The sequence below is a fragment of the Oncorhynchus tshawytscha genome, linkage group LG10 (assembly GCF_018296145.1).
Source record: "Oncorhynchus tshawytscha isolate Ot180627B linkage group LG10, Otsh_v2.0, whole genome shotgun sequence".
NCBI lineage: Eukaryota > Metazoa > Chordata > Actinopteri > Salmoniformes > Salmonidae > Oncorhynchus > Oncorhynchus tshawytscha.
The window spans coordinates 73,903,892-73,926,728 of record NC_056438.1 but is presented as its reverse complement, the minus strand read 5'-3'; the positions used below and the strand labels follow the sequence as shown (position 1 = coordinate 73,926,728).

Here is a 22,837-nt window from a genome sequence, read left to right as displayed (position 1 = left end):
TTGCATCCTTGCAACCTTCCGGTTACTAACCCAACGCTCTACCCACTAGGCTACCCTGCCGCCTCAAATAACAAAGAACGTGATCTACATGATCAGTCTCTGTGTGTAAGATTAAAAGTGGTTAATGTGAACCTAACTCACAGCTAAAACATGTAAAGAAAGCAGTCCAATGTTATTTGTTGCCAAGACTTTACTGCAAAATGACATGTCTTGAGAAAAAAAACATATTGCAGTTAGCCACAACAGCCTTCACGATAGAACGCTTGTTACCACGACAGCCTTCACAATAGAACGCTTGTCACCATGACAGCCTTTATAATAGAATGCTTGTTACCACGACAGCCTTCACAATAGAACGCTTGTTACCACGACAGCCTTTACAATAGAACGCTTGTTACCACGACAGCCTTTACAATAGAACGCTTGTTACCACGACAGCCTTTACAATAGAACGCTTGTTACCACGACAGCCTTTACAATAGAACGCTTGTTACCACGACAGCCATTACAATAGAACGCTTGTTACCACGACAGCCTTACGACAACAATAACGTTCACTGAGTATAAAAAAATTATAATTCCCCCCTCACTCACACGTGTTACTGTCAAGACAACAAAAACTATATCTTTGGGCTACACTGCACATTATTACATTGTACACTTTCTGGCTGTGGACATCTGTTCTACAATGTGTCAGCAAAAGTGAGAAAGAGGGAAAGTGTGGGATATTCCTTTCACCTCTATAGTGGCATCCATCTTAAACCAGGCCCAGCTCCAGCTACACTTGATCTCACTTGTTTAACAAGCAACGCCTCATTTTCACCTAATTCTCTGACTCTGAAAATGAACCACATACTGTAGAGGGAAAAGATTAGTTAATAGACAGGTGTTAGTTCGTTTTGACAAAGAAATGAACTTTTTGTCCGGAATACAAAGTGTTAGATTTGGGTCAAATCCAATAAAACACATTACTGAATACCACTCTTCATATTTTCTAGAGCAGTAGCGGCTGCGTCATGTTATGTGTATTTATCATGGGATCCCCATTAGTTCCTGCCAAAACAGTAGCTACTCTTCCTGGGGTCCAAACACACCAAAGCATCCACATTACATATAAAACAACAGATAAAACAGTGAACTATGTTTGTAGTGAATGAGCTAAAGATAAAACAGTCCATCATATAACATCCCTACACCACCACATCTCCACAACATGCTCAATACCACCATACAACAATCCCACAATGTGTGGGTATGCATGTGTCTGTACCTTTGTGTGGGTATGCATGTGTCTGTACCTTTGTGTGGGTATGCATGTGTCTATACCTTTGTGTGGGTATGCATGTGTCTGTACCTTTATGTGGGTATGCATGTGTCTGTACCTTTGTGTGGGTATGCATGTGTCTGTACCTTTGTGTGGGTATGCATGTGTCTGTACCTTTGTGTGGGTATGCATGTGTCTGTACCTTTGTGTGGGTATGCATGTGTCTGTACCTTTGTGTGGGTATGCATGTGTCTGTACCTTGGTGTGGGTATGCATGTGTCTGTACCTTTGTGTGGGTATGCATGTGTCTGTACCTTTGTGTGGGTATGCATGTGTCTGTACCTTTGTGTGGGTATGCATGTGTCTGTACCTTTGTGTGGGTATGCATGTGTCTGTACCTTTGTGTGGGTATGCATGTGTCTGTACCTTTGTGTGGGTATGCATGTGTCTGTACCTTTGTGTGGGTATGCATGTGTCTGTACCTTTGTGTGGGTATGCATGTGTCTGTACCTTTGTGTGGGTATGCATGTGTCTGTACCTTTGTGTGGGTATGCATGTGTCTGTACCTTTGTGTGGGTATGCATGTGTCTGTACCTTTGTGTGGGTATGCATGTGTCTGTACCTTGGTGTGGGTATGCATGTGTCTGTACCTTTGTGTGGGTATGCATGTGTCTGTACCTTTGTGTGGGTATGCATGTGTCTGTACCTTTGTGTGGGTATGCATGTGTCTATACCTTTGTGTGGGTCTCTTCACAGTCCCCGTTGTTCCATAAGGTGTATTTTTACCTGCTTTTTAAATCTGATTCTACTGCTTGAATCAGTTACCTGATGTGGAATAGAGTTCCATGTAGTCATGGCTCTATGTAGTACTGTGTCCCTCCCATAGTCTGCCTCCCTCCCTCTCACTCTGTCTTGTGGGGTGTCCGAGTTGTCTGTTTAAACTACTAGCACACAGCGCGGTACATTCAGCTTGTCAACACATCTTACAAAGAAAAGTAATGATGAAGTCAATCTCTCTTCCACTTTGAGCCATGAGAGATTGACATGCATGTCATTAATGTTAGATCTCCGTGTAATTTTAAGGGCCAGCTGTACTTCCCTGTTCTGAGCCAACTGCAATTTTCACAAATCCTTCTTTGTGGCACCTGACCACACTACTGAACAGTAGTCCAGGTGCACCAAAACCAGGGCCTGTAGGACCTGCCTTGTTGATAGTGTTGTTAAGAAGGTAGAATCTAGGGCCTGTAGGACCTGCCTTGTTGATAGTGTTGTTAAGAAGGTAGAAACCAGGGCCTGTAGGACCTGCCTTGTTGATAGTGCTGTTAAGAATGTAGAAACTAGGGCCTGTAGGACCTGCCTTGTTGATAGTGTTGTTAAGAAGGTAGAAACCAGGGCCTATAGGACCTGCCTTGTTGATAGTGCTGTTAAGAAGGTAGAAACTAGGGCCTGTAGGACCTGCCTTGTTGATAGTGCTGTTAAGAAGGTAGAAACTAGGGCCTGTAGGACCTGCCTTGTTGTTAGTGCTGTTAAGAAGGTAGAAACTAGGGCCTGTAGGACCTGCCTTGTTGATAGTGCTGTTAAGAAGGTAGAATCTAGGGCCTGTAGGACCTGCCTTGTTGATAGTGTTGTTAAGAAGGTAGAAACCAGGGCCTATAGGACCTGCCTTGTTGATAGTGCTGTTAAGAAGGTAGAAACTAGGGCCTGTAGGACCTGCCTTGTTGATAGTGCTGTTAAGAAGGTAGAAACTAGGGCCTGTAGGACCTGCCTTGTTGACAGTGCTGTTAAGAAGGCAGAGCAGCACTTTATAATGGACAGACTTCTCCCCATCTTAACTACTTTTGTATCAATATGTTTTGACCATGACAGTTTACAATCCAGGGTTACTCCAAGCAGTTTAGTCATCTCAACTTGCTCAATTTCCACATGATTCATTAGGAGACATAGTTGAGGTTTAACGTTCAGTGAATGATTTGTCCCAAATACAATGCTTTTAGTTTTGGAAATATTTAGGAAGAACTTATTGGTATGCTTATAATCGGACTGGGGTGTTTTTCAGGACAAAAATAGAAACAGAATAGTGCTAAGCAATTCTAGAGGAAAACTCGGTTCAGTCTGCTTTCCACCAGACACTGGGAGATGAATTCACCTTTCAGTAGGACTGAACAAGGCCAAATCTACACTGGACTTGCATACCAAGAAGACAGTGAATGTTCCTGAGTGGCCGAGTTACAGTTTTGACTTAAATCTGCTGGAAAATCTGTGGCAAGACTTTTAAAATGGTTGTCTAGCAATGATCAACAACCAAATTGACAGAGCTTGAAGAATTTAGAAAATAATAAATGGACAATTATTGTACAATCCAGGTGTGTAAAGCTCTTAGAGACTTACCCAGAATGACTCACAGCTGTAATCACTGACAAAGGTGATTCTAACATGTATTGACTAAGGGCCAGGGATATGATTACTTACGTAAATTAGATGCTTTGAATTTTCAATAATAAATCAACTTTCTCCACTTTGTCATTATGGGGTATTTTGTGTCGATGGGTGATAAAAAAAAAGGAATTTAATCCATTTTGAATTCAGGCTGTAACACAAAATGTGGAATAAGTCAAGGGGTATGAATTCTTTATGAAGGTAATGTAACTCGATTCGATTGTGTATAACACCAAATAAACTATTTTGTTAGCAAGCTGCAGTTGTCTTACTAGTTATGGGTACTTCTTCATAGGAACATGCCAAGAAGTTGCCTGGACACCTGATTTTGAATTGCATTTAATTCAACATCGAGCAGAAATGAGCATTTGAATCAGGAACGTTTCCTCTCTCCTCTGCATAGCAGAATGTTTAATTAAAATGATATTTGAATGTACTTTACCAGTCGTCTGTGCTGTTGTTCGGTTGGAATGTGACAATAGATCCACAGAAAATTAGAATGATAAAACTTTTCTACGGGGAAGTGGGTTCACATTTCTATCACCTGAAACACGCGCAGAACCATGTAAACAAGTGCACCATGCATCTCCCGCATGTACTTTAATATTGTGTGCGTGCTTCATGTAATATACATCTGAAAACACTACCAGTGGTTTGAAAAGTTGCCTTAATGATACTTTCCTGTGGGTATACTGTCTCACATGACCTACCGCCAAGGACCAACCGGTAATGTATGAAAAAAAGATAATTTTATTCAACATTATGGCTTGTAGAGGTCGTGTGAGGTAACTTTCCCGATTTAAAAGCTCATTTGTGCCCGACGTAGAATTCAATGGAATGCAACGTCGGTTTTCCAGCCAAGAAGCCACTGAGCAGCTTCCTGGAATATATATGCCTCCTCTCCCCCCTAGGTTAGGTAGCTAGTGTGGTGTTATTAGGGGTAACAACGTACAATATTTCTCTATTTCACATTCTAAGGGCACGAAATAAGGAAGTCTACCTGGTTTGGTGTTTCCTCCTAACGCCAGGTACAAGTAATCTCCAACCACCTGAATCTATCGTTCCGTGGATCAGCGAGTCGGAACAGGTTGCTTCTCGTTTCAGAAGGCCAGTGGCTCGTTTTACTCGCTGAAAGCAAAACTCAATTTGTGGGAAGACGCGCTAGTTAGTTAGTTAGTTAGCAGGATTAACTACCTAGCAAACTAGAACAGTAAATAATACATGTTTCATTCTCCTGGGAAAGACAACCAGTCAGACTCGACATACCTTGTCTTCAGGCTGTAATAATCCTTGTTTTGTCAAAGTAAGCAATTGTGGAGAGGGTATAATTCCATAAACTTTTCGTCTTATCTTTTCGCCTCGACTTCCCTGTGGACACTACACCGTCATCAGTTACGACACTTCTAGCAAGGTATCCGCACTAACTACACACTTTCTCCGCCTTGTTCCACTTTTCCCTGACGTTCCCGTCTGCGCTCGCTCCCGCTTTTGCCTATCTGCCAGTTTCGTCAGCCTCCTACCGCTCAACACAGTCCGCAACTATTTTTGAGGGAGGTGTTGGTAGACTGGCTCCACCTTGTGGCGTAAGGGAAAAGGGCTCCCAAACACCTTCGGCGAACAATGGTGATTTTTGAAACGGCTTCTATCAAGGTTACATACACCCCATTACAACTGAAATGTATGCTGCCCTACAAATGCAAAACGCAGTAACTACGAATTTGGTCAAATGTCTTTGTAATGGCCAGGTATTTTTTATCTGATTAATGTGGTATTTAGTTTCCTGACACAGGAACAAGCCAGTTGATCAGAATATATCATGGGAGTATCAGGAATTGCTGTCTGTCTAGAGTCTAGATTGAAGTCAGATTTTGCAGTAAAAAGAACATGTAGTTGCTGCGGTTTGCCTTTGTAGGGCAATATAGAGGCTTCCAAAATGGTTGGTAGGACATGGTATACACATCAAGAAGTGATTTCAATAATCACTAAGAGTTCTCAGTGGCGGGAGAAATATAACAAATATGGTGTAATGCAACATTGGAAAAAGGTTTTATGCTGGTAAAGTTAATTTGTATCACTTTTGAACACTAGTCAATATCAGCCTCAATAGATCTCTTCCAACATCTATGGGGGTGCAGGGTAGGGCATTGCCCTCACAAACTTTCATGTTGCCCAACCAATTAATTATGCTTGAGCCATATTAAAATGTAAAAAATGCAGGATATTAGCTCAGAAACAGAAAAAAATATCTGTACAATAAGAACGCTTGAAGGAGACTGAACGGGTTGAGCACAGAATGAGAATGACACCAGATATGTTTTACTCATAATGATTTAATCACACATACATGCAGTCAATCCAAAAAGGTGACATCATCATTAACCTTTAACCTCCCCTCCTCCAATCAGAGCGCTGCGATTGTGGCCCAGTTCTCTATGGTTCCGTCCCAAATGGAACCCTATTCCCTATGTACAAAGTAGTGCCCTACATAGGAAATAGGATGCGATTTGGGACAGATCCTAGGAATGATCCAGTACCTTTGTCCTTATCTGTAAATTAGAAATGGTTGAGTAACTATTACACAGTAATAAAAGTGGCTACGCTTTTCTTTAGAATCAATGCAAACAAATTAATTTGGTTGGTAAACGCCATGGACAAATGGCTGTTACTGTGCTTCTTGTTCTAGACTTTTCTATTTGGCGGCAGGGTAGCCTAGTGGTTAGAGCGTTGGACTAGTAACCGGAAGGTTGTAAGTTCAAACCCCCGAGCTGACAAGGTACAAATCTGTCGTTCTGCCCCTGAACAGGCAGTTAACCCGCTGTTCCTAGGCCGTCATTGAAAATAAGAATTTGTTCTTAACTGACTTGCCTGGTTAAATAAAGATAAAATAAAAAAAATTAATATCCATTAAATCCATATCAGTAGAACCCTGGGCAGGTAAGGATAAGGTACTAAGCACTTCGAAGACCATGTTGCAAAGTGTTTACTGTTCTAAAAGTTAGAAAGAGGAAAACTTGATAGACGCAAAGCATTGTCCTGTCATAGGTATAGCCTACCTACCTCTCCCAAACTAGCCTCTAATAACAGCAAATAGACCACTATGCCAATCATGTAAACAAAGTTCCATACAATTAAGTTACATTTATCAGACTTTTGAAAATGCTTTACACGTCCCCCTCATAAGTTACCACAGGTATGATGTTTTAAAAGGGAACCTAATGTTAGGTTTACATTAAAGCACAGGTGTATGTGGAGAAGAGTTCTGAAGTGCTATCAATTTGTGTGTATAATCCTCCCAAGACAACAAAAGTTCATTTCATAAACACCATCACCTTGTCATGGCTAAAGACTATTCAAAAGATTCAACCCTGGTCACACCGAACAATATATTGTTGATATACAGTATAATCATATTGGACTCACAAGATGTCGGTGGTTTGATTCATGCTGAGCTACAATCACAGCAATGTTTTTGCAAATGTTTCAGAATTTACACCAGGACATAAAATCAAGAGCAAACATTTGACTCTCATAAATCAGGGGATTCGGGAAGACATTTAAAAAATGAAAGAGAAGAAGTGTCAAATCTATCTGTGTAGTCCTTGGCTCCTGCCTAGATATTTGATGAATAACCCATATTCTTTAGGATAGGCTGAGTATGAAAGCCCACTATATAGGGAATAGGCTGGTATTTCACACGAAGCCTTAGTTTACCAGCAGACTAAACCAAACTATGTTCCCCACCCGCTCCAGGGTGACGTTTTCCCTAGGTACAGATCTAGGATCAGCTTCCCTTCCCCCAATCCTAACCTTTACCATCAGTGGGGGAAATATAAAACTGGATACCCTATTCCCCTTCCTAACCCAAGGCCCCGCTCATCTGACTGGCTGATCAGTGGCAAAGGTGGGCCAATCAAACACTGCCATCCCAACCAACCAATCCAGATCCAATTTACAGACAGATACAGTACAGCAATCCACAGTAATCTACCGATAAGTAGTAAGTAACTGTTAGCCTTAGAGCTGACTCTATGGGTAGTAACTGTTAGCCTTAGAGCTGACTCTATGGGTAGTAACTGTTAGCTGTAGAGCTGACTCTATGGGTAGTAACTGTTAGCTGTAGAGCTGACTCTATGGGTAGTAACTGTTAGCTGTAGAGCTGACTCAATGGGTAGTAACTGTTAGCTGTAGAGCTGACTCTATGGGTAGTAACTGTTAGCTGTAGAGCTGACTCTATGGGTAGTAACTGTTAGCCTTAGAGCTGACTCTATGGGTAGTAACTGTTAGCTGTAGAGCTGACTCTATGGGTAGTAACTGTTAGCTGTAGAGCTGACTCTAGAGTAACTGTTAGCCTTAGAGCTGACTCTATGGGTAGTAACTGTTAGCTGTAGAGCTGACTCTATGGGTAGTAACTGTTAGCCTTAGAGCTGACTCTATGGGTAGTAACTGTTAGCTGTAGAGCTGACTCTATGGGTAGTAACTGTTAGCCTTAGAGCTGACTCTATGGGTAGTAACTGTTAGCTGTAGAGCTGACTCTATGGGTAGTAACTGTTAGCCTTAGAGCTGACTCTATGGGTAGTAACTGTTAGCTGTAGAGCTGACTCTATGGGTAGTAACTGTTAGCCTTAGAGCTGACTCTATGGGTAGTAACTGTTAGCTGTAGAGCTGACTCTATGGGTAGTAACTGTTAGCTGTAGAGCTGACTATGGGTAGTAACTGTTAGCTGTAGAGCTGACTCTATGGGTAGTAACTGTTAGCCTTAGAGCTGACTCTATGGGTAGTAACTGTTAGCCGTAGAGCTGACTCTATGGGTAGTAACTGTTAGCTGTAGAGCTGACTCTATGGGTAGTAACTGTTAGCTGTAGAGCTGACTCTATGGGTAGTAACTGTTAGCCTTAGAGCTGACTCTATGGGTAGTAACTGTTAGCCTTAGAGCTGACTCTATGGGTAGTAACTGTTAGCTGTAGAGCTGACTCTATGGGTAGTAACTGTTAGCAGTAGAGCTGACTCTATGGGTAGTAACTGTTAGCTTTAGAGCTGACTCTATGGGTAGTACTGTTAGCCTTAGAGCTGACTCTATGGGTAGTAACTGTTAGCCTTAGAACTGACTCTATGGGTAGTAACTGTTAGCCTTAGAGCTGACTCTATGGGTAGTAACTGTTAGCCTTAGAGCTGACTCTATGGGTAGTAACTGTTAGCTGTAGAGCTGACTCTATGGGTAGTAACTGTTAGCTGTAGAGCTGACTCTATGGGTAGTAACTGTTAGCTGTAGAGCTGACTCTATGGGTAGTAACTGTTAGCCGTAGAGCTGACTCTATGGGTAGTAACTGTTAGCTGTAGAGCTGACTCTATGGGTAGTAACTGTTAGCTGTAGAGCTGACTCAATGGGTAGTAACTGTTAGCCTTAGAGCTGACTCTATGGGTAGTAACTGTTAGCTGTAGAGCTGACTCTATGGGTAGTAACTGTTAGCCTGACTCTATGGGTAGTAACTGTTAGCCTTAGAGCTGACTCTATGGGTAGTACTGTTAGCATTAGAGCTGACTCTATGGGTAGTACTGTTAGCATTAGAGCTGACTCTATGGGTAGTACTGTTAGCATTAGAGCTGACTCTATGGGTAGTAACTGTTAGAGAGCTGACTCTATGGGTAGTAACTGTTAGCTGTAGAGCTGACTCTATGGGTAGTAACTGTTAGCTGTAGAGCTGACTCTATGGGTAGTAACTGTTAGCCTTAGAGCTGACTCTATGGGTAGTAACTGTTAGCTGTAGAGCTGACTCTATGGGTAGTAACTGTTAGCTGTAGAGCTGACTCTATGGGTAGTAACTGTTAGCTGTAGAGCTGACTCTATGGGTAGTAACTGTTAGCTGTAGAGCTGACTCTATGGGTAGTAACTGTTAGCTGTAGAGCTGACTCTATGGGTAGTAACTGTTAGCTTTAGAGCTGACTCTATGGGTAGTAACTGTAGAGCTGACTCTATGGGTAGTAACTGTTAGCTGTAGAGTTGACTGAGTAACTGTTAGCTAGCTGACTCTATGGTAGTAACTGTTAGCCTTAGAGCTGACTCTATGGGTAGTAACTGTTAGCTGTAGAGCTGACTCTATGGGTAGTAACTGTTAGCTGTAGAGCTGACTCTATGGGTAATAACTGTTAGCCGTAGAGCTGACTCTATGGGTAGTAACTGTTAGCTGTAGAGCTGACTCTATGGGTAATAACTGTTAGCTGTAGAGCTGACTCTATGGGTAGTAACTGTTAGCCGTAGAGCTGACTCTATGGGTAGTAACTGTTAGCCTTAGAGCTGACTCTATGGGTAGTACTGTTAGCATTAGAGCTGACTCTATGGGTAGTACTGTTAGCATTAGAGCTGACTCTATGGGTAGTAACTGTTAGCCGTAGAGCTGACTCTGGGTAGTAACTGTTAGGGAGCTGACTCTATGGGTAGTAACTGTTAGCTGTAGAGCTGACTCTATGGGTAGTAACTGTTAGCTGTAGAGCTGACTCTATGGGTAGTAACTGTTAGCATTAGAGCTGACTCTATGGGTAGTAACTGTTAGCATTAGAGCTGACTCTATGGGTAGTAACTGTTAGCTGTAGAGCTGACTCTATGGGTAGTAACTGTTAGCTGTAGAGCTGACTCTATGGGTAGTAACTGTTAGCTGTAGAGCTGACTCTATGGGTAGTAACTGTTAGCTGTAGAGCTGACTCTATGGGTAGTAACTGTTAGCCGTAGAGCTGACTCTATGGGTAGTAACTGTTAGCCTTAGAGCTGACTCTATGGGTAGTAACTGTTAGCTGTAGAGCTGACTCTATGGGTAGTAACTGTTAGCTGTAGAGCTGACTCTATGGGTAGTAACTGTTAGCTGTAGAGCTGACTCTAGGGTAGGGTAGTAACTGTTAGCTGTAGAGCTGACTCTATGGGTAGTAACTGTTAGCTGTAGAGCTGACTCTATGGGTAGTAACTGAGCATTAGAGCTGACTCTATGGGTAGTAACTGTAACTGACTCTATGGGTAGTAACTGTTAGCTGTAGAGCTGACTCTATGGGTAGTAACTGTTAGCTGTAGAGCTGACTCTATGGGTAGTAACTGTTAGCTGTAGAGCTGACTCTATGGGTAGTAACTGTTAGCTGTAGAGCTGACTCAATGGGTAGTAACTGTTAGCATTAGAGATACAGATCATTTAAAAATATATATTTTTGGAAAAGTCTCATTCTCAATATAAGGCTCTGGGAAAAGTATTGATTCAAACAAAATAGATGGATGGATAAAATATAGCAGTATCCAATAGCATAGTTAACTTTGTTTAATCCACTTCACATGACAGGGAGGGCACCACATGGGAGCCCCTTGATAACAATAAGATACTAGAAACAGAAAATGAAAAACAGCAACCAGCCAATATCCTTGGTTTGTTTAGAGGGGAGGTCAGGGCAAAGGTGATGAATGGATCAGAAGACCTAGCTAGGACAGGACAAGCATGTGTAGGCCATCTATCTCAGTGGACCAGTAGTCTATGCATGTGCTCCTATGTGCAGATAGATAAATAACAACCCGGCATTTAAAACCGATAAAAACAGCACATTAAAATTGACTAAATAGGCTGTGATAAGGTATAGGTAGTGTCCCAAATATAACCATATTCCTTATATAGTGCACTACTTTTGACCAGAGCCCTATTGGTCCTGTTGAAAAGAAGTGCACTATATAAGGGAAAGGGTGTCGTTATGGGACGCAGACATGACAGCTCGCTCCTGATCGGACTCCTCTTTCCTTCTCACATAGGTTTAATGTAGCCACCTCACCCACATGTCGCTTTATTTTCCTTACTCTAAAAAACAATGGCCGCCACAGGTTTTCTGTCATGAAATAGATCCACACTGTAGTCCCACCTCTTGGCATTTCAAATCCAAACACCTCGTAAGGAAGCAGTGCCATGTTACACCGGTACGACAGGACAGTAGTGCTCGATGGCCATCTATTCGGTTCAGACCTTTAAACAAGCTTGTAAAATCTATTCAGAGAAAGAAGTGTTGTACAACCAGGAGGACAATAAGGAAATGTGTTGTACAAGAGATTAGTGAAATAACATCTGTGTTATCAATCATCTTTTTCTTTCTTTCTTTTCCCCCCCAGTCGCTTTTCATGTTTTCCTCTCACCTCTTCTGAAATCCTGGTTACAGTACATTCAACTTGGCACAGTGCAGACTAAACCTTAAGACACAGATGACAACAAACTGTGCAACGAAACAAAGCTACACATTCAAGTCACATGTCGTTCATAACACCAAGACTCTGTGGTTGGTGGATGTCTTGTTGTTTTGTATATTCAATTCATTTCTGTAGTTCATGTTTGTTTCAGAGAGAAGAAACATGAGGGTAGGTGGATCTGTACAGGCAATGAATATTTATATATTTATATTAAAACTCCTCCCTCACTCTAATATATACCCTGCAAGGAGCCAATGGCTGTAATGGGATGACAGGTTGTCAGGGTGATATCCTTCTGCTTCTTCTGTGGTCACGCCCCATCCTGTCCTCAGCTGCTTCAGAGGCGAGAGGAGGAGAGGAACATGTTGTGGGGAGAAGAGAAAGAGAGGAGAGGTGGGGAGAGACAGAGGGGGGAGGTGAGAAGATAAGGTGGGAAGAGGGAAGATGGGGAGGAGAGGGAAGGTAGGAGAGGGAGAGAGGGCTATTAGTGGACTTTACCAAGAGATTATAAACACAAATTCTTACTGGCATCTTCCTAGAGTGATGTACATGTGGTAATGTGATCAGCACGGGATAGTAAAAAACAAGCATGACTCATATCGCTACAGGATCCTTGCTATGTCCTCCAGAAAAGTCCAGGCCTTTCAACCACACAGCAGTTTTCTGATCATTTATGGTAGGAAATCCTTTCAAAAGCCTTCTAAACTCCCAAGCTCTGTGCAGCAGGTTAGCTGTCACTCACACAAGCCTCGCCCATTAAAAGGGTAGTTCACCCAAATTGCTAACTGACATATGTTTCCTCACCCGGTAAGGTGACCTCTGACCTGACCTCAGCAGTCTGTGGATAAGGTAAGACAGCAAACCCATGCTTTGCTTTTGTTATGGCTACCATCTCCTCTTTGTATCAGTTCCTGTCTCTACTCTAGACCCTGACCTCTGACCTGACCTCAGCGGTCTGAGACCAGACTCTCCCTCTGTTCCTCATATTCTACAGTATATTATCCTCATTGAGGCAGTGGTCTCAGTCACTCACTTCTGGTCTGGCTTCACGCCCCCTCCTCCCCTGATGGCCACGGTCTGGCTGTTCTGATAGAAACCCCCTCCGCTACGGTTCACATTGGGGTGGGTGGGGGATGCCACTGGGGGCTGGCCAGGACGAATGGGTTTGGCTGTAGAGGGGGTGGAGGGAAGAACACAAGAGTTTAGGAACTGCATCTATTCATATACTGAATAACAATTTGTTTTAAAAGACGCACTGCATTATGGGAGGTGTGTGTGTGTCTCTCCTCACCGATCTGAGCGGAGTGGCCCCTCCTGGCCATGTTCTTGGCTCTGACGGCCTCTTTGATGCGGTCCACCTCCTGCTGGTAGCGTTTGCGGTCGCGTGCGGCGTTCTCTTTGGCCTCCTTCAGCGCCGACTCCAGGGCCTTGACCCGCTCAGCCGTAGCACGCAGACGCTTCTCCAGTTTAGGAAGCTCACAGCGTAGGTCTGCATTATCACGCACCAGCTGAGAAAAGGAGGGAGGGAGATCACAACAAGTTAGTGATCTCCAAAAGCACTAGAAGCGTAGCCTGACTGCCAGTCTGTTAGTGCTAGCATGTCAACTCCTCGTCACTCACTGTCATGTTTGGCTTCACAAGGACAGCAATGGAGTTGGCAACAGCACAAACAGATCTGGGACCAGGCTATGGAGGGTGGGGTGTTGATCTGGGACCAGGCTATGTGGGGTGGGGTGTTGATCTGGGACCAGGCTATGTGGGGTGTTGATCTGGGACCAGGCTATGTGGGGTGGGGTGTTGATCTGGGACCAGGCTATGTGGGGTGTTGATCTGGGACCAGGCTATGGAGGGTGGGGTGTTGATCTGGGACCAGGCTATGGAGGGTGGGGTGTTGATCTGGGACCAGGCTATTGAGGGTGGGGTATTGATCTGGGACCAGGCTATGGAGGGTGGGGTGTTGATCTGGGACCAGGCTATGGAGGGTGGGGTGTTGATCTGGGACCAGGCTATGGAGGGGGGGTGTTGATCTGGGACCAGGCTAGGGTGGGGTGTTGATCTGGGACCAGGCTATGGAGGGTGGGGGTGTTGATCTGGGACCAGGCTATGGAGGGGGGTTGATCTGGGACCAGGCTATGGAGGGTGGGGTGTTGATCTGGGACCAGGCTATGTGGGGTGTTGATCTGGGACCAGGCTATGGAGGGTGGGGTGTTGATCTGGGACCAGGCTATGTGGGGTGTTGATCTGGGACCAGGCTATGGAGGGTGGGGTGTTGATCTGGGACCAGGCTATGTGGGGTGTTGATGGGACCAGGCTGGAGGGTTGATCTGGGACCAGGCTATGGGGGTGTTGATCTGGGACCAGGCTGGGGGTGGGGTGGTGATCTGGGACCAGGCTATGGGGGTGGGGTGTTGGGGACCAGGCTGGGGGGTGGGGGTGGTGATCTAGGACCAGGCTATGGGGGGTGGGGGTGGTGATCTAGGACCAGGCTATGGGGGGTGATCTGGGACCAGGCTATGGGGGGTGGGGGTGGTGATCTAGGACCAGGCTATGGGGGGTGGTGATCTGGGACCAGGTTACAAGGAGCGGTATGATTTCAGTGTATTTGGTTGGGTCTGTTTGTTGGGTTCATAGGCGAGTTGATTACATACCTGTTTGTACAGTACAGAATACATACCTGTTTGTACAGTACAGAGTACATACCTGTTTGTACAGTACAGAGTACATACCTGTTTGTACAGTACAGAGTACATACCTGTTTGTACAGTACAGAGAACATACCTGTTTGTACAGTACAGAGAACATACCTGTTTGTACAGTACAGAGAACATACCTGTTTGTACAGTACAGAGTACATACCTGTTTGTACAGTACAGAGTACATACCTGTTTGTACAGTACAGAGTACATACCTGTTTGTGAACCTTGGTAAGCTGCTCCAGGTTGTTCTCCAGAAAGGAGATCTTTTGTTTCTGAGCTGCGCTGCCTCCTGTGTCATCAGAGTCCATCTCAGCACTCTTCTTCACTCGGGTAGCCAGGTCCTGGACAAACAGCTTCCTCAGGTTGTGCAGGGTCTGGAGCTCCTTGGCCTGGGAAGGGGGACAAAGAGAGAGAAGAGGTTTAAAGCTATTTCTATGGGAGAGATCCGTTGTTGGATATATCAAAGGAAGCGATTGTCCATTAAAAAACACACAAACAGTCTTGTCTTTTTTACGTATGCAATTGGTCTGAAAATAGTTGATTTGAGTTGTACTGTTGATGGACAAAAACTGACAATGTACAGTAGGTCATTTAGGATTTCATCCGTGTTCATGTGCCTGAGTGTGGCTGCAGTGGAAGGAGAAAGCAGGTGCAGTTATAGACATCTACTCACCACAGTCTCCTCCAGTCCCTTCAGGTCCTGTCTGGCCTGCTCTCTCCTGTCCTGCATCACCCTGCACAACACAGCACACAGAGCCATTAGTCACAGCTTGACTATAGTGATATTGGACAGGTCATAGTGCTAAACAAAGCTAACCAGAAGTGACACTTCTATAGTAAGCATGTTAGGTGGGCCCTAGTGAACAACATCATTATATATGGTGTGGCAGGTAGCCTAGTGGTTAGAGCGTTGGGTCACAAGGTAAAAATCTGTCATTCTGCCCCTGAACAAGGCAGTTAACCCACCGTTTCCCAGTAAGCTGTCATTGAAAATAAGAATTTGTTCTTAACTGACTTGCCTAGTTAAATAAAGGTTACAGAATCAAATGTTCATATGCCACAGTACTTTAACGATGCTGTCTGTAGGTGTAGGTAACGTACGTGAGCTCGTGCAGCTTCCGGCTCTTCTCCTGGTCAGTGGACTTGAGTTTGTCGTGTTCCACCCTGAGGCGCTCCTGTTCCAGCATGATCTTCTGGTTCAGACTGGAGGAGAACAACAACGAGGTGAGCCCAGCGTAGGACAACACCGTTATATCCTTATGGCAACCTATTCCCTGTATAGTGCACTACTACCCTCACTGTGGTCAAATGTAATACACTGTAATGGCAATACGCTGGCATTTAGTACGTGACCATAACAGTTAACAGTAGACAGTGTGTGTGTGTGTCTGTGTGTGTGTGTGTGTGTGTCTGTGTGTCTGTGTGTGTCTGTGTGTGTGTGTGTGTGTGTCTGTGTGTGTCTGTGTGTCTGTGTGTCTGTGTGTGTGTGTGTGTGTGTGTGTCTGTGTCTGTCTGTGTCTGTCTGTGTCTCTTACTCCTGCAGTTCAGTCATGAGGTGTTCCTTCCTGTCCAGTTCATCTCTCAGGCTGCTGATCTGTTTCTGATGGGCCTCACGGTGACCAGCGATCTGCTGCTCCACAGCCTCCTGGGGATGCCACACACAGGTCAATAGGTCAACAATCATCTGGATAACTGAAACAACAGCTCCAGCTCCTGACGCCACGAAAGGCGGAAAGGAAAGTCAGACTGCTCCAAACTGTAATATATATATATATATATATATAAACCATAACATATGATCATAGTAGGCAGTTCTATAGTATGAACAGGGTGACATACCTTGACCTCATTAGCAGATTGGATCTCGTTCTCCTTCTCCATGGCTGTGACTTTCTCTGCAAAAACAAAAACATTTGACCTTTGTCACTAGATGGCACTATTTGTTCTAAATCCGTTTTAGAGACGTTTATAAGGAATTTATTCTATTATGTGTCATCGATGCATACACAGCAGCAGGGTGTGTCTGTTACAGAGGATGGGTGTGTCCGTTACAGAGGATGGGTGTGTCTGTTACAGAGGATGGGTGTGTCTGTTACAGAGGATGGGTGTGTCTGTTACAGAGGATGGGTGTGTCTGTTACAGAGGATGGGTGTGTCTGTTACAGAGGATGGGTGTGTCTGTTACAGAGCAGCAGGGTGTGTCTGTTACAGAGCAGCAGGGTGTGTCTGTTACAGAGCAGCAGGGTGTGTCTGTTACAGAGCAGCAGGGTGTGTCTGTTACAGCAGCTTAGTGTGTCAGTTACAGAGCAGCAGGGTGTGTCAGTTAGAGGCTGGGTGTGTCTGTTAGAGGCAGGGTGTGTCTGTTAGAGGCAGGGTGTGTCTGTTACAGAGGCTGGGTGTGTCTGTTACAGAGGCTGGGTGTGTCTGTTACAGAGGCTGGGTGTGTCTGTTACAGAGGCTGGGTGTGTCTGTTACAGCAGATGGGGGTGTGTTACAGCAGATGGGAGTGTGTTACCCTGGGCACTGATCTTGACCAGTTCCTCGTTCAGAGAGTCAACGTTCTCCTCCAGCTGTCTCTTCTTCTGCTCCACGTTCTGAAGGTACTCTGTCAGAGACTTGATCTTAGCCTCGTGCTGCAGGGGGAGATGGAGATTACTACAACATTACTACATTTCATTATGTTACTACATTACTATATAACCACATATTAGAACTATATGAATATATTATTACTACATTACTATATTATATTACTACATTACTATATTATATTACTACATTTCATTATTATGTTACTACATTACTATATTACCACATATTAGAACTATACTAATATATTATTACTACATTACTATATTATATTACTAGATTTCATTATTCTGTTAATACATTACTATATATTATAACGATATTAATATATTATTACTACATTACTATATTATTACATTTCATAATTATATTACTACATTACTATATATTATTACTATATTAATATATTATATTACTACATTATTATATTGTATTACTGCATTATTATATTACTACATTATTATATTACTACATTATATTACTACAGTATTGTATTATATTACTATATTAATACATTATTATATTACTACATTACTATATTATATTACTACATTATATTACTACATTATTGTATTATATTACTATATTACTACATTATATTACTACATTATTATATTATATTACTACATTATATTATATTACTACATTATATTACTACATTTCATTATTATATTACTACAATATATTATTACATTATATTACTACATGTTATTATTATATTACTACATTACATTATGACATTTCATTATATTATTATATTACTACATTACTATATTACTACAATATATTATTACACTATATTACTACATGTTATTATTATATTACTACATTACATTATGACATTTCATTATATTATTATATTACTGCATTACTATATTACTACATTTCATTATTATATTAGTACATTATATTATTATATTACTACATTATATTACTACATTATTATATTATATTACTACATTATATTATATTACTACATTATATTACTACATTTCATTATTATATTACTACAATATATTATTACACTATATTACTACATGTTATTATTATATTACTACATTACATTATGACATTTCATTATATTATTATATTACTGCATTACTATATTACTACATTTAATTATTATATTAGTAGATTATATTATTATATTACTACATTACTACATTATATTACTACATGTTATTATTATATTACTACATTTTATTATTATATTACTACATTACTATATTATATTACTACATTATATTACTACATTATATTATTATATTACTACATTTTACTATTATATTACTACATTATATTAGTATATTATATTACTACATGACTATATTATATTACTACATTAGATTAGTATATTATATTACTGCATTACTATATTATATGATAGTACTACATTATATTACTACATGACTACGGCAGGTAGCCTTGTGGTTAGAGCGTTGGGCCAGTAACCAGCAGGTAGCCTTGTGGTTAGATTATAACCAGCAGGTAGCCTAGATGTTAGAGTGTTATAACCAGCAGGTAGCCTTGGTTAGAGCGTTAGTAACCAGCAGGTAGCCTACTATTAGATTACCAGTAACAGCAGGTAGCCTAGAGGTTAGAGTGTTGGGCCAGTAACCAGCAGGTAGCCTAGAGGTTAGAGTGTTGGGCCAGTAACCAGCAGGTAGCCTAGAGGTTAGAGTTACCAGTAACCAGCAGGTAGCCTAGAGGTTAGAGTGTTGGGCCAGTAACCAGCAGGTAGCCTAGTGGTTAGAGCGTTGGGCCAGTAACCAGCAGGTAGCCTAGAGGTTAGAGTGTTGGGCCAGTAACCAGCAGGTAGCCTAGAGGTTAGAGCGTTGGGCCAGTAACCAGCAGGTAGCCTAGAGGTTAGAGCGTTGGGCCAGTAACCAGCAGGTAGCCTAGAGGTTAGAGCGTTGGGCCAGTAACCAGCAGGTAGCCTTGTGGTTAGAGCGTTGGGCCAGTAACCAGCAGGTAGCCTAGAGGTTAGAGTGTTGGGCCAGTAACCAGCAGGTAGCCTAGTGGTTAGAGTGTTGGGCCAGTAACCAGCAGGTAGCCTAGTGGTTAGAGTGTTGGGCCAGTAACCAGCAGGTAGCCTAGAGGTTAGAGCGTTGGGCCAGTAACCAGCAGGTAGCCTAGAGGTTAGAGTGTTGGGCCAGTAACCAGCAGGTAGCCTAGAGGTTAGAGTGTTGGGCCAGTAACCAGCAGGTAGCCTAGAGGTTAGAGCGTTGGGCCAGTAACCAGCAGGTAGCCTAGAGGTTAGAGTGTTGGGCCAGTAACCAGCAGGTAGCCTAGAGGTTAGAGTGTTGGGCCAGTAACCAGCAGGTAGCCTAGTGGTTAGAGCGTTGGGCCAGTAACCGAAAGGTTGCTGGATTGAATCACCGAGCTGACAAGGTAGAACTCTGTCGTTCTGCTCCTGAGAAAGGCAGTTAACCCACTGTTCCACGGGCGCCGAAGACGTGGATGTCGATTAAGGCAGCCCCCCACACCTCTCAGATTCAGATGCATTCATTTGTACAACTGACTAGGTATCCCCCTTTCCCTTTACTATATTACAGTATATTACCACTATACAGGGTCTTTATAGAGAGGGGGTCCAAGCAGATGCAGATAAATCTGTTGGATTCTTTTGGAGGTCTAACTGTCAATTTGTGAAACTAGCACAATATTGTTGGATTTCAAGAGGCAGTGGGTGAGAAGTAACAGGATAATGATGGCGAGTAGCCACTGTTGTACCTGTTGTGCCTGAGAGTTGTTACACGACGCAACCTGCAACAGAATTGCTTCTTGATTGCTCTGTGAACCATAAAGCAACTCATCTTTTCAACTTGGTGCAAGCGGATGCTTTTGTCACATGATCCATTCGAAGGTTCAGACACAGATATATAAGGAGCCAGATAAACTCAGCAAAAAAAGAAACGTCCCTTTTTCAGGATCCTGTCTTTCAAAGATAATTAGTAAAAATCAAAATAATTGTAAAGGGTTTAAACACTGTTTCCCATGCTTGTTCAATGAACCATAAACAATTAATGAATGTGCACCTGTGGAATGGTAGTTAACTTCTTTGGGGTAGGTGGCAGTATTTTCATGTCCGATGAAAAGCGTGCCCAGAGTAAACTGCCTGCTACTCAGGCCCAGATGCTAGGATATGCATATTATTAGTAGATATGGATAGAAAACACTCTGAAGTTTCTAAAACTGTTTGAATGATGTCTGTGAGTATAACATAACTCATATGGCAGGCAAAAACCTGAGAAAAAATCCAACCAGGAAGTGGGAAATCTGAGGTTTGTAGTTTTTCAACTCTTTGCCTATCCAAGATATAGTGGAAATTTGGTCTGACTGCACTTCCTAAGGCTTCCACAAGATGTCAACAGTCTTTAGAACCTAGTTTGAGGCTTCTACTGTGAAGGGGGAGTGAATAAGAGCTGATTGAGTAAGGTCTGCCAGAAGGATCTGCCAGAAGGCCATGTGCTCAGTCAGGCGTGCGCCCGTGAGAGTTAGCTGCGTTCCCTTTCATTTCTAAAGACAAAGGAATTCTCCAGGTGAAACATTATTGAAGATTTATAATAAAAACATCCTAAAGATTGATTATATACATTGATTGACATGTTTCTACGAACTGTAATATAACTTTTTAAAACTTTGTCTGGACCTAGTGCCTGCGCATTTGGATTTACTGTACTAAACGCGCGAGCAAAAAGGAGGTATTTGGACATAAATTATGGACTTTATCGAACAAAACTAACATTTATTGTGGAACTGGGATTCCTGGGAGTGCATTCTGATGAAGATCAAAAGGTAAGTGAATATTTATAATGCTATTTCTGACTTTTGTTGACTCCACAACATGGCGGGTACCTGTATGGCTTGTTTTGGTCTCTGAGCGCTGTACTCAGATTATTCCATGGTGTGCTTTCGCTGTAAAGCTTTTTTGAAACCAGACACAGCGGTTGCATTAAGGACAAGTATATCTTTAATTCCATGCATAACAGTTGTATTTTCATCAACATTTATGATGAGTATTTCTGTAAATTGATGTGGCTCTCTGCACTTTCACCGGATGTTTTGGAGGCAAAACATAACGCGCCAATGTAAACTGAGATTTGTGGATATAAATATGAACTTTATTGAACAAAACATACATGTATTGTGTAACATGAAGTCCTATGAGTGTCATCTGATGAAGATCATCAAAGGTTAGTGATTAATTTTATCTCTATTTCTGCTTTTTGTGACTCCTCTCTTTGCCTGGAAAAATGGCTGTGTTTTTTGTGACTAGGTACTGACCTAACATAATTGCATGGTGCGTGGATGTGCCTTAGGCATGCTGCAAGGAGGCATGAGGACTGCAGATGTGGCCAGGGCAATAAATTGCAATGTACGTACTGTGAGATGCCTAAGACAGCGCTACAAGGAGACAGGACGGACAGCTGATCATCCTCGCAGTGGCAGACCACGTGTAACAACACCTGCACAGGATCGGTATATCCGCGGGACAGGTACAGAATGGCAACAACAACTGCCCGAGTTACACCAGGAACGCACAATCCCTCCATCAGTGCTCAAACTGTCCGCAATAGGCTGAGAGAGGCTGGACTGAGGGCTTGTAGGCCTGTTGTAAGGCAGGTCCTCACCAGACATCAATAGCAACATCGTCACCTATGGGCACAAAACCACCGTTGCTGGACCAGACAGGACTGGCAAAAAGTGCTCTTCACTGACGAGTCCTGGTTTTGTCTTTCTCACCAGGGGTGATGGTCAGATTTGTGTTTATTGTTGAAGGAATGAGCATTACACCGAGGCCTGTACTCTGGAGCGGGATCGATTTGGAGGTAGAGGGTCCGTCATGGTCTGGGGCGGTGTGTCAGAGCATCATCGGACTGAGCTTGTTGTATTGCAGGCAATCTCAACACTGTGCGTTTACAGGGAAGACATCCTCCTCCCTCATGTGGTACCCTTCCTGCAGGCTAATCCTGACATGGCCCTCCAGCATGACAATGCCACCAGCCATACTGCTCGTTCTGTGTGTGATTTCCTGCAAGACAGGAATGTCAGTGTTCTGCCATGGCCAGCGAAGAGCCCGGATCGCAATCCCATTGAGCACGTCTGGGACCTGTTGGATTGGAGGGTGAGGGCTAGGGCTAGGGCCATTCCCCCCAGAAATGTCTGGGAACTTGCAGGTGCCTTGGTGGAAGAGTGGGGTAACATCTCACAGCAAGAACTAGCAAATCTGGTGCAGTCCATGAGGGGGAGATGCACTGCAGAACTTAATGCAGCTGGTGGCCACACCAGATACTGACTGTTACTTTTGATTTGAACCCCCCTTTGTTCAGGGACACATTATTCAATTTATGTTAGTCACATGTCTGTGAAAATTGTTCAGTTCATGTCTCAGTTGAATCTTGTTATATTCATACAAATATTTACACGTGTTAAGTTTGCTGAAAATAAACGCAGTTGACAGTGAGGACGTTTCTTTTTATACTGAGTTTATTTTACCGCATGTATAATCTGAAGCATCTGGCTGGAATTTCCCCAACCCACTAAATATGGTGATGAGAGGAAGCCCCAATGCCAGCAGTGGGAGAGATATAAAACCAAGCCCACATTCTGCTGATTTTCTCATTGAAGAAAAGCCCGATCTCAATGCAGT

At 43.0% G+C, this 22,837-nt stretch overlaps 2 protein-coding genes and 1 long non-coding RNA gene across 13 annotated transcripts in view; all 3 read right to left on the bottom strand.

Annotated features, from left to right (window-relative positions):
* The window catches only part of LOC112259654 (rho GTPase-activating protein 12), a 159,762-nt gene extending 154,573 nt beyond the window's left edge, over positions 1-5,189 (bottom strand). For 6 of the 10 annotated variants that reach the window (XM_042329039.1, XM_042329045.1, XM_042329044.1 and 3 more), the window contains exon 1: positions 4,967-5,189. The gene's annotated coding sequence lies outside the window, so the exon portion shown is untranslated. Of the gene's footprint in view, positions 1-4,700; positions 4,841-4,966 lie in introns of all 10 variants that reach the window. The other 4 variants (XM_042329040.1, XM_042329043.1, XM_042329042.1 and 1 more) reach the window with 3 other exon arrangements.
* A 4,137-nt stretch (positions 5,190-9,326) lies between these two features.
* Positions 9,327-10,572, bottom strand: LOC121847505. Its single transcript, XR_006084373.1, has 2 exons — positions 10,209-10,572; positions 9,327-9,622 (listed from the first exon to the last, which is right to left on the bottom strand). It is a non-coding gene; the product is annotated as an uncharacterized LOC121847505 (long non-coding RNA).
* Positions 10,573-10,980: 408 nt separating this feature from the next.
* Positions 10,981-22,837, bottom strand: part of LOC112260874 (kinesin-1 heavy chain-like) — a 43,831-nt gene continuing 31,974 nt past the window's right edge. Inside the window, exons 17-25 of one of the 2 annotated variants that reach the window (XM_042329037.1) lie at positions 17,111-17,228; positions 16,436-16,491; positions 16,132-16,241; positions 15,698-15,799; positions 15,270-15,330; positions 14,809-14,985; positions 13,192-13,408; positions 12,934-13,069; positions 10,981-12,235 (exon numbers count right to left, since the gene is read on the bottom strand). In XM_042329037.1, coding sequence (XP_042184971.1) covers positions 12,229-12,235; positions 12,934-13,069; positions 13,192-13,408; positions 14,809-14,985; positions 15,270-15,330; positions 15,698-15,799; positions 16,132-16,241; positions 16,436-16,491; positions 17,111-17,228 — 984 coding nt within the window. In that variant the 3' untranslated portion in view covers positions 10,981-12,228. The remainder of the gene's footprint in view (positions 12,236-12,933; positions 13,070-13,191; positions 13,409-14,808; positions 14,986-15,269; positions 15,331-15,697; positions 15,800-16,131; positions 16,242-16,435; positions 16,492-17,110; positions 17,229-22,837) is intronic. The other variant, XM_042329038.1, reaches the window with a different exon arrangement.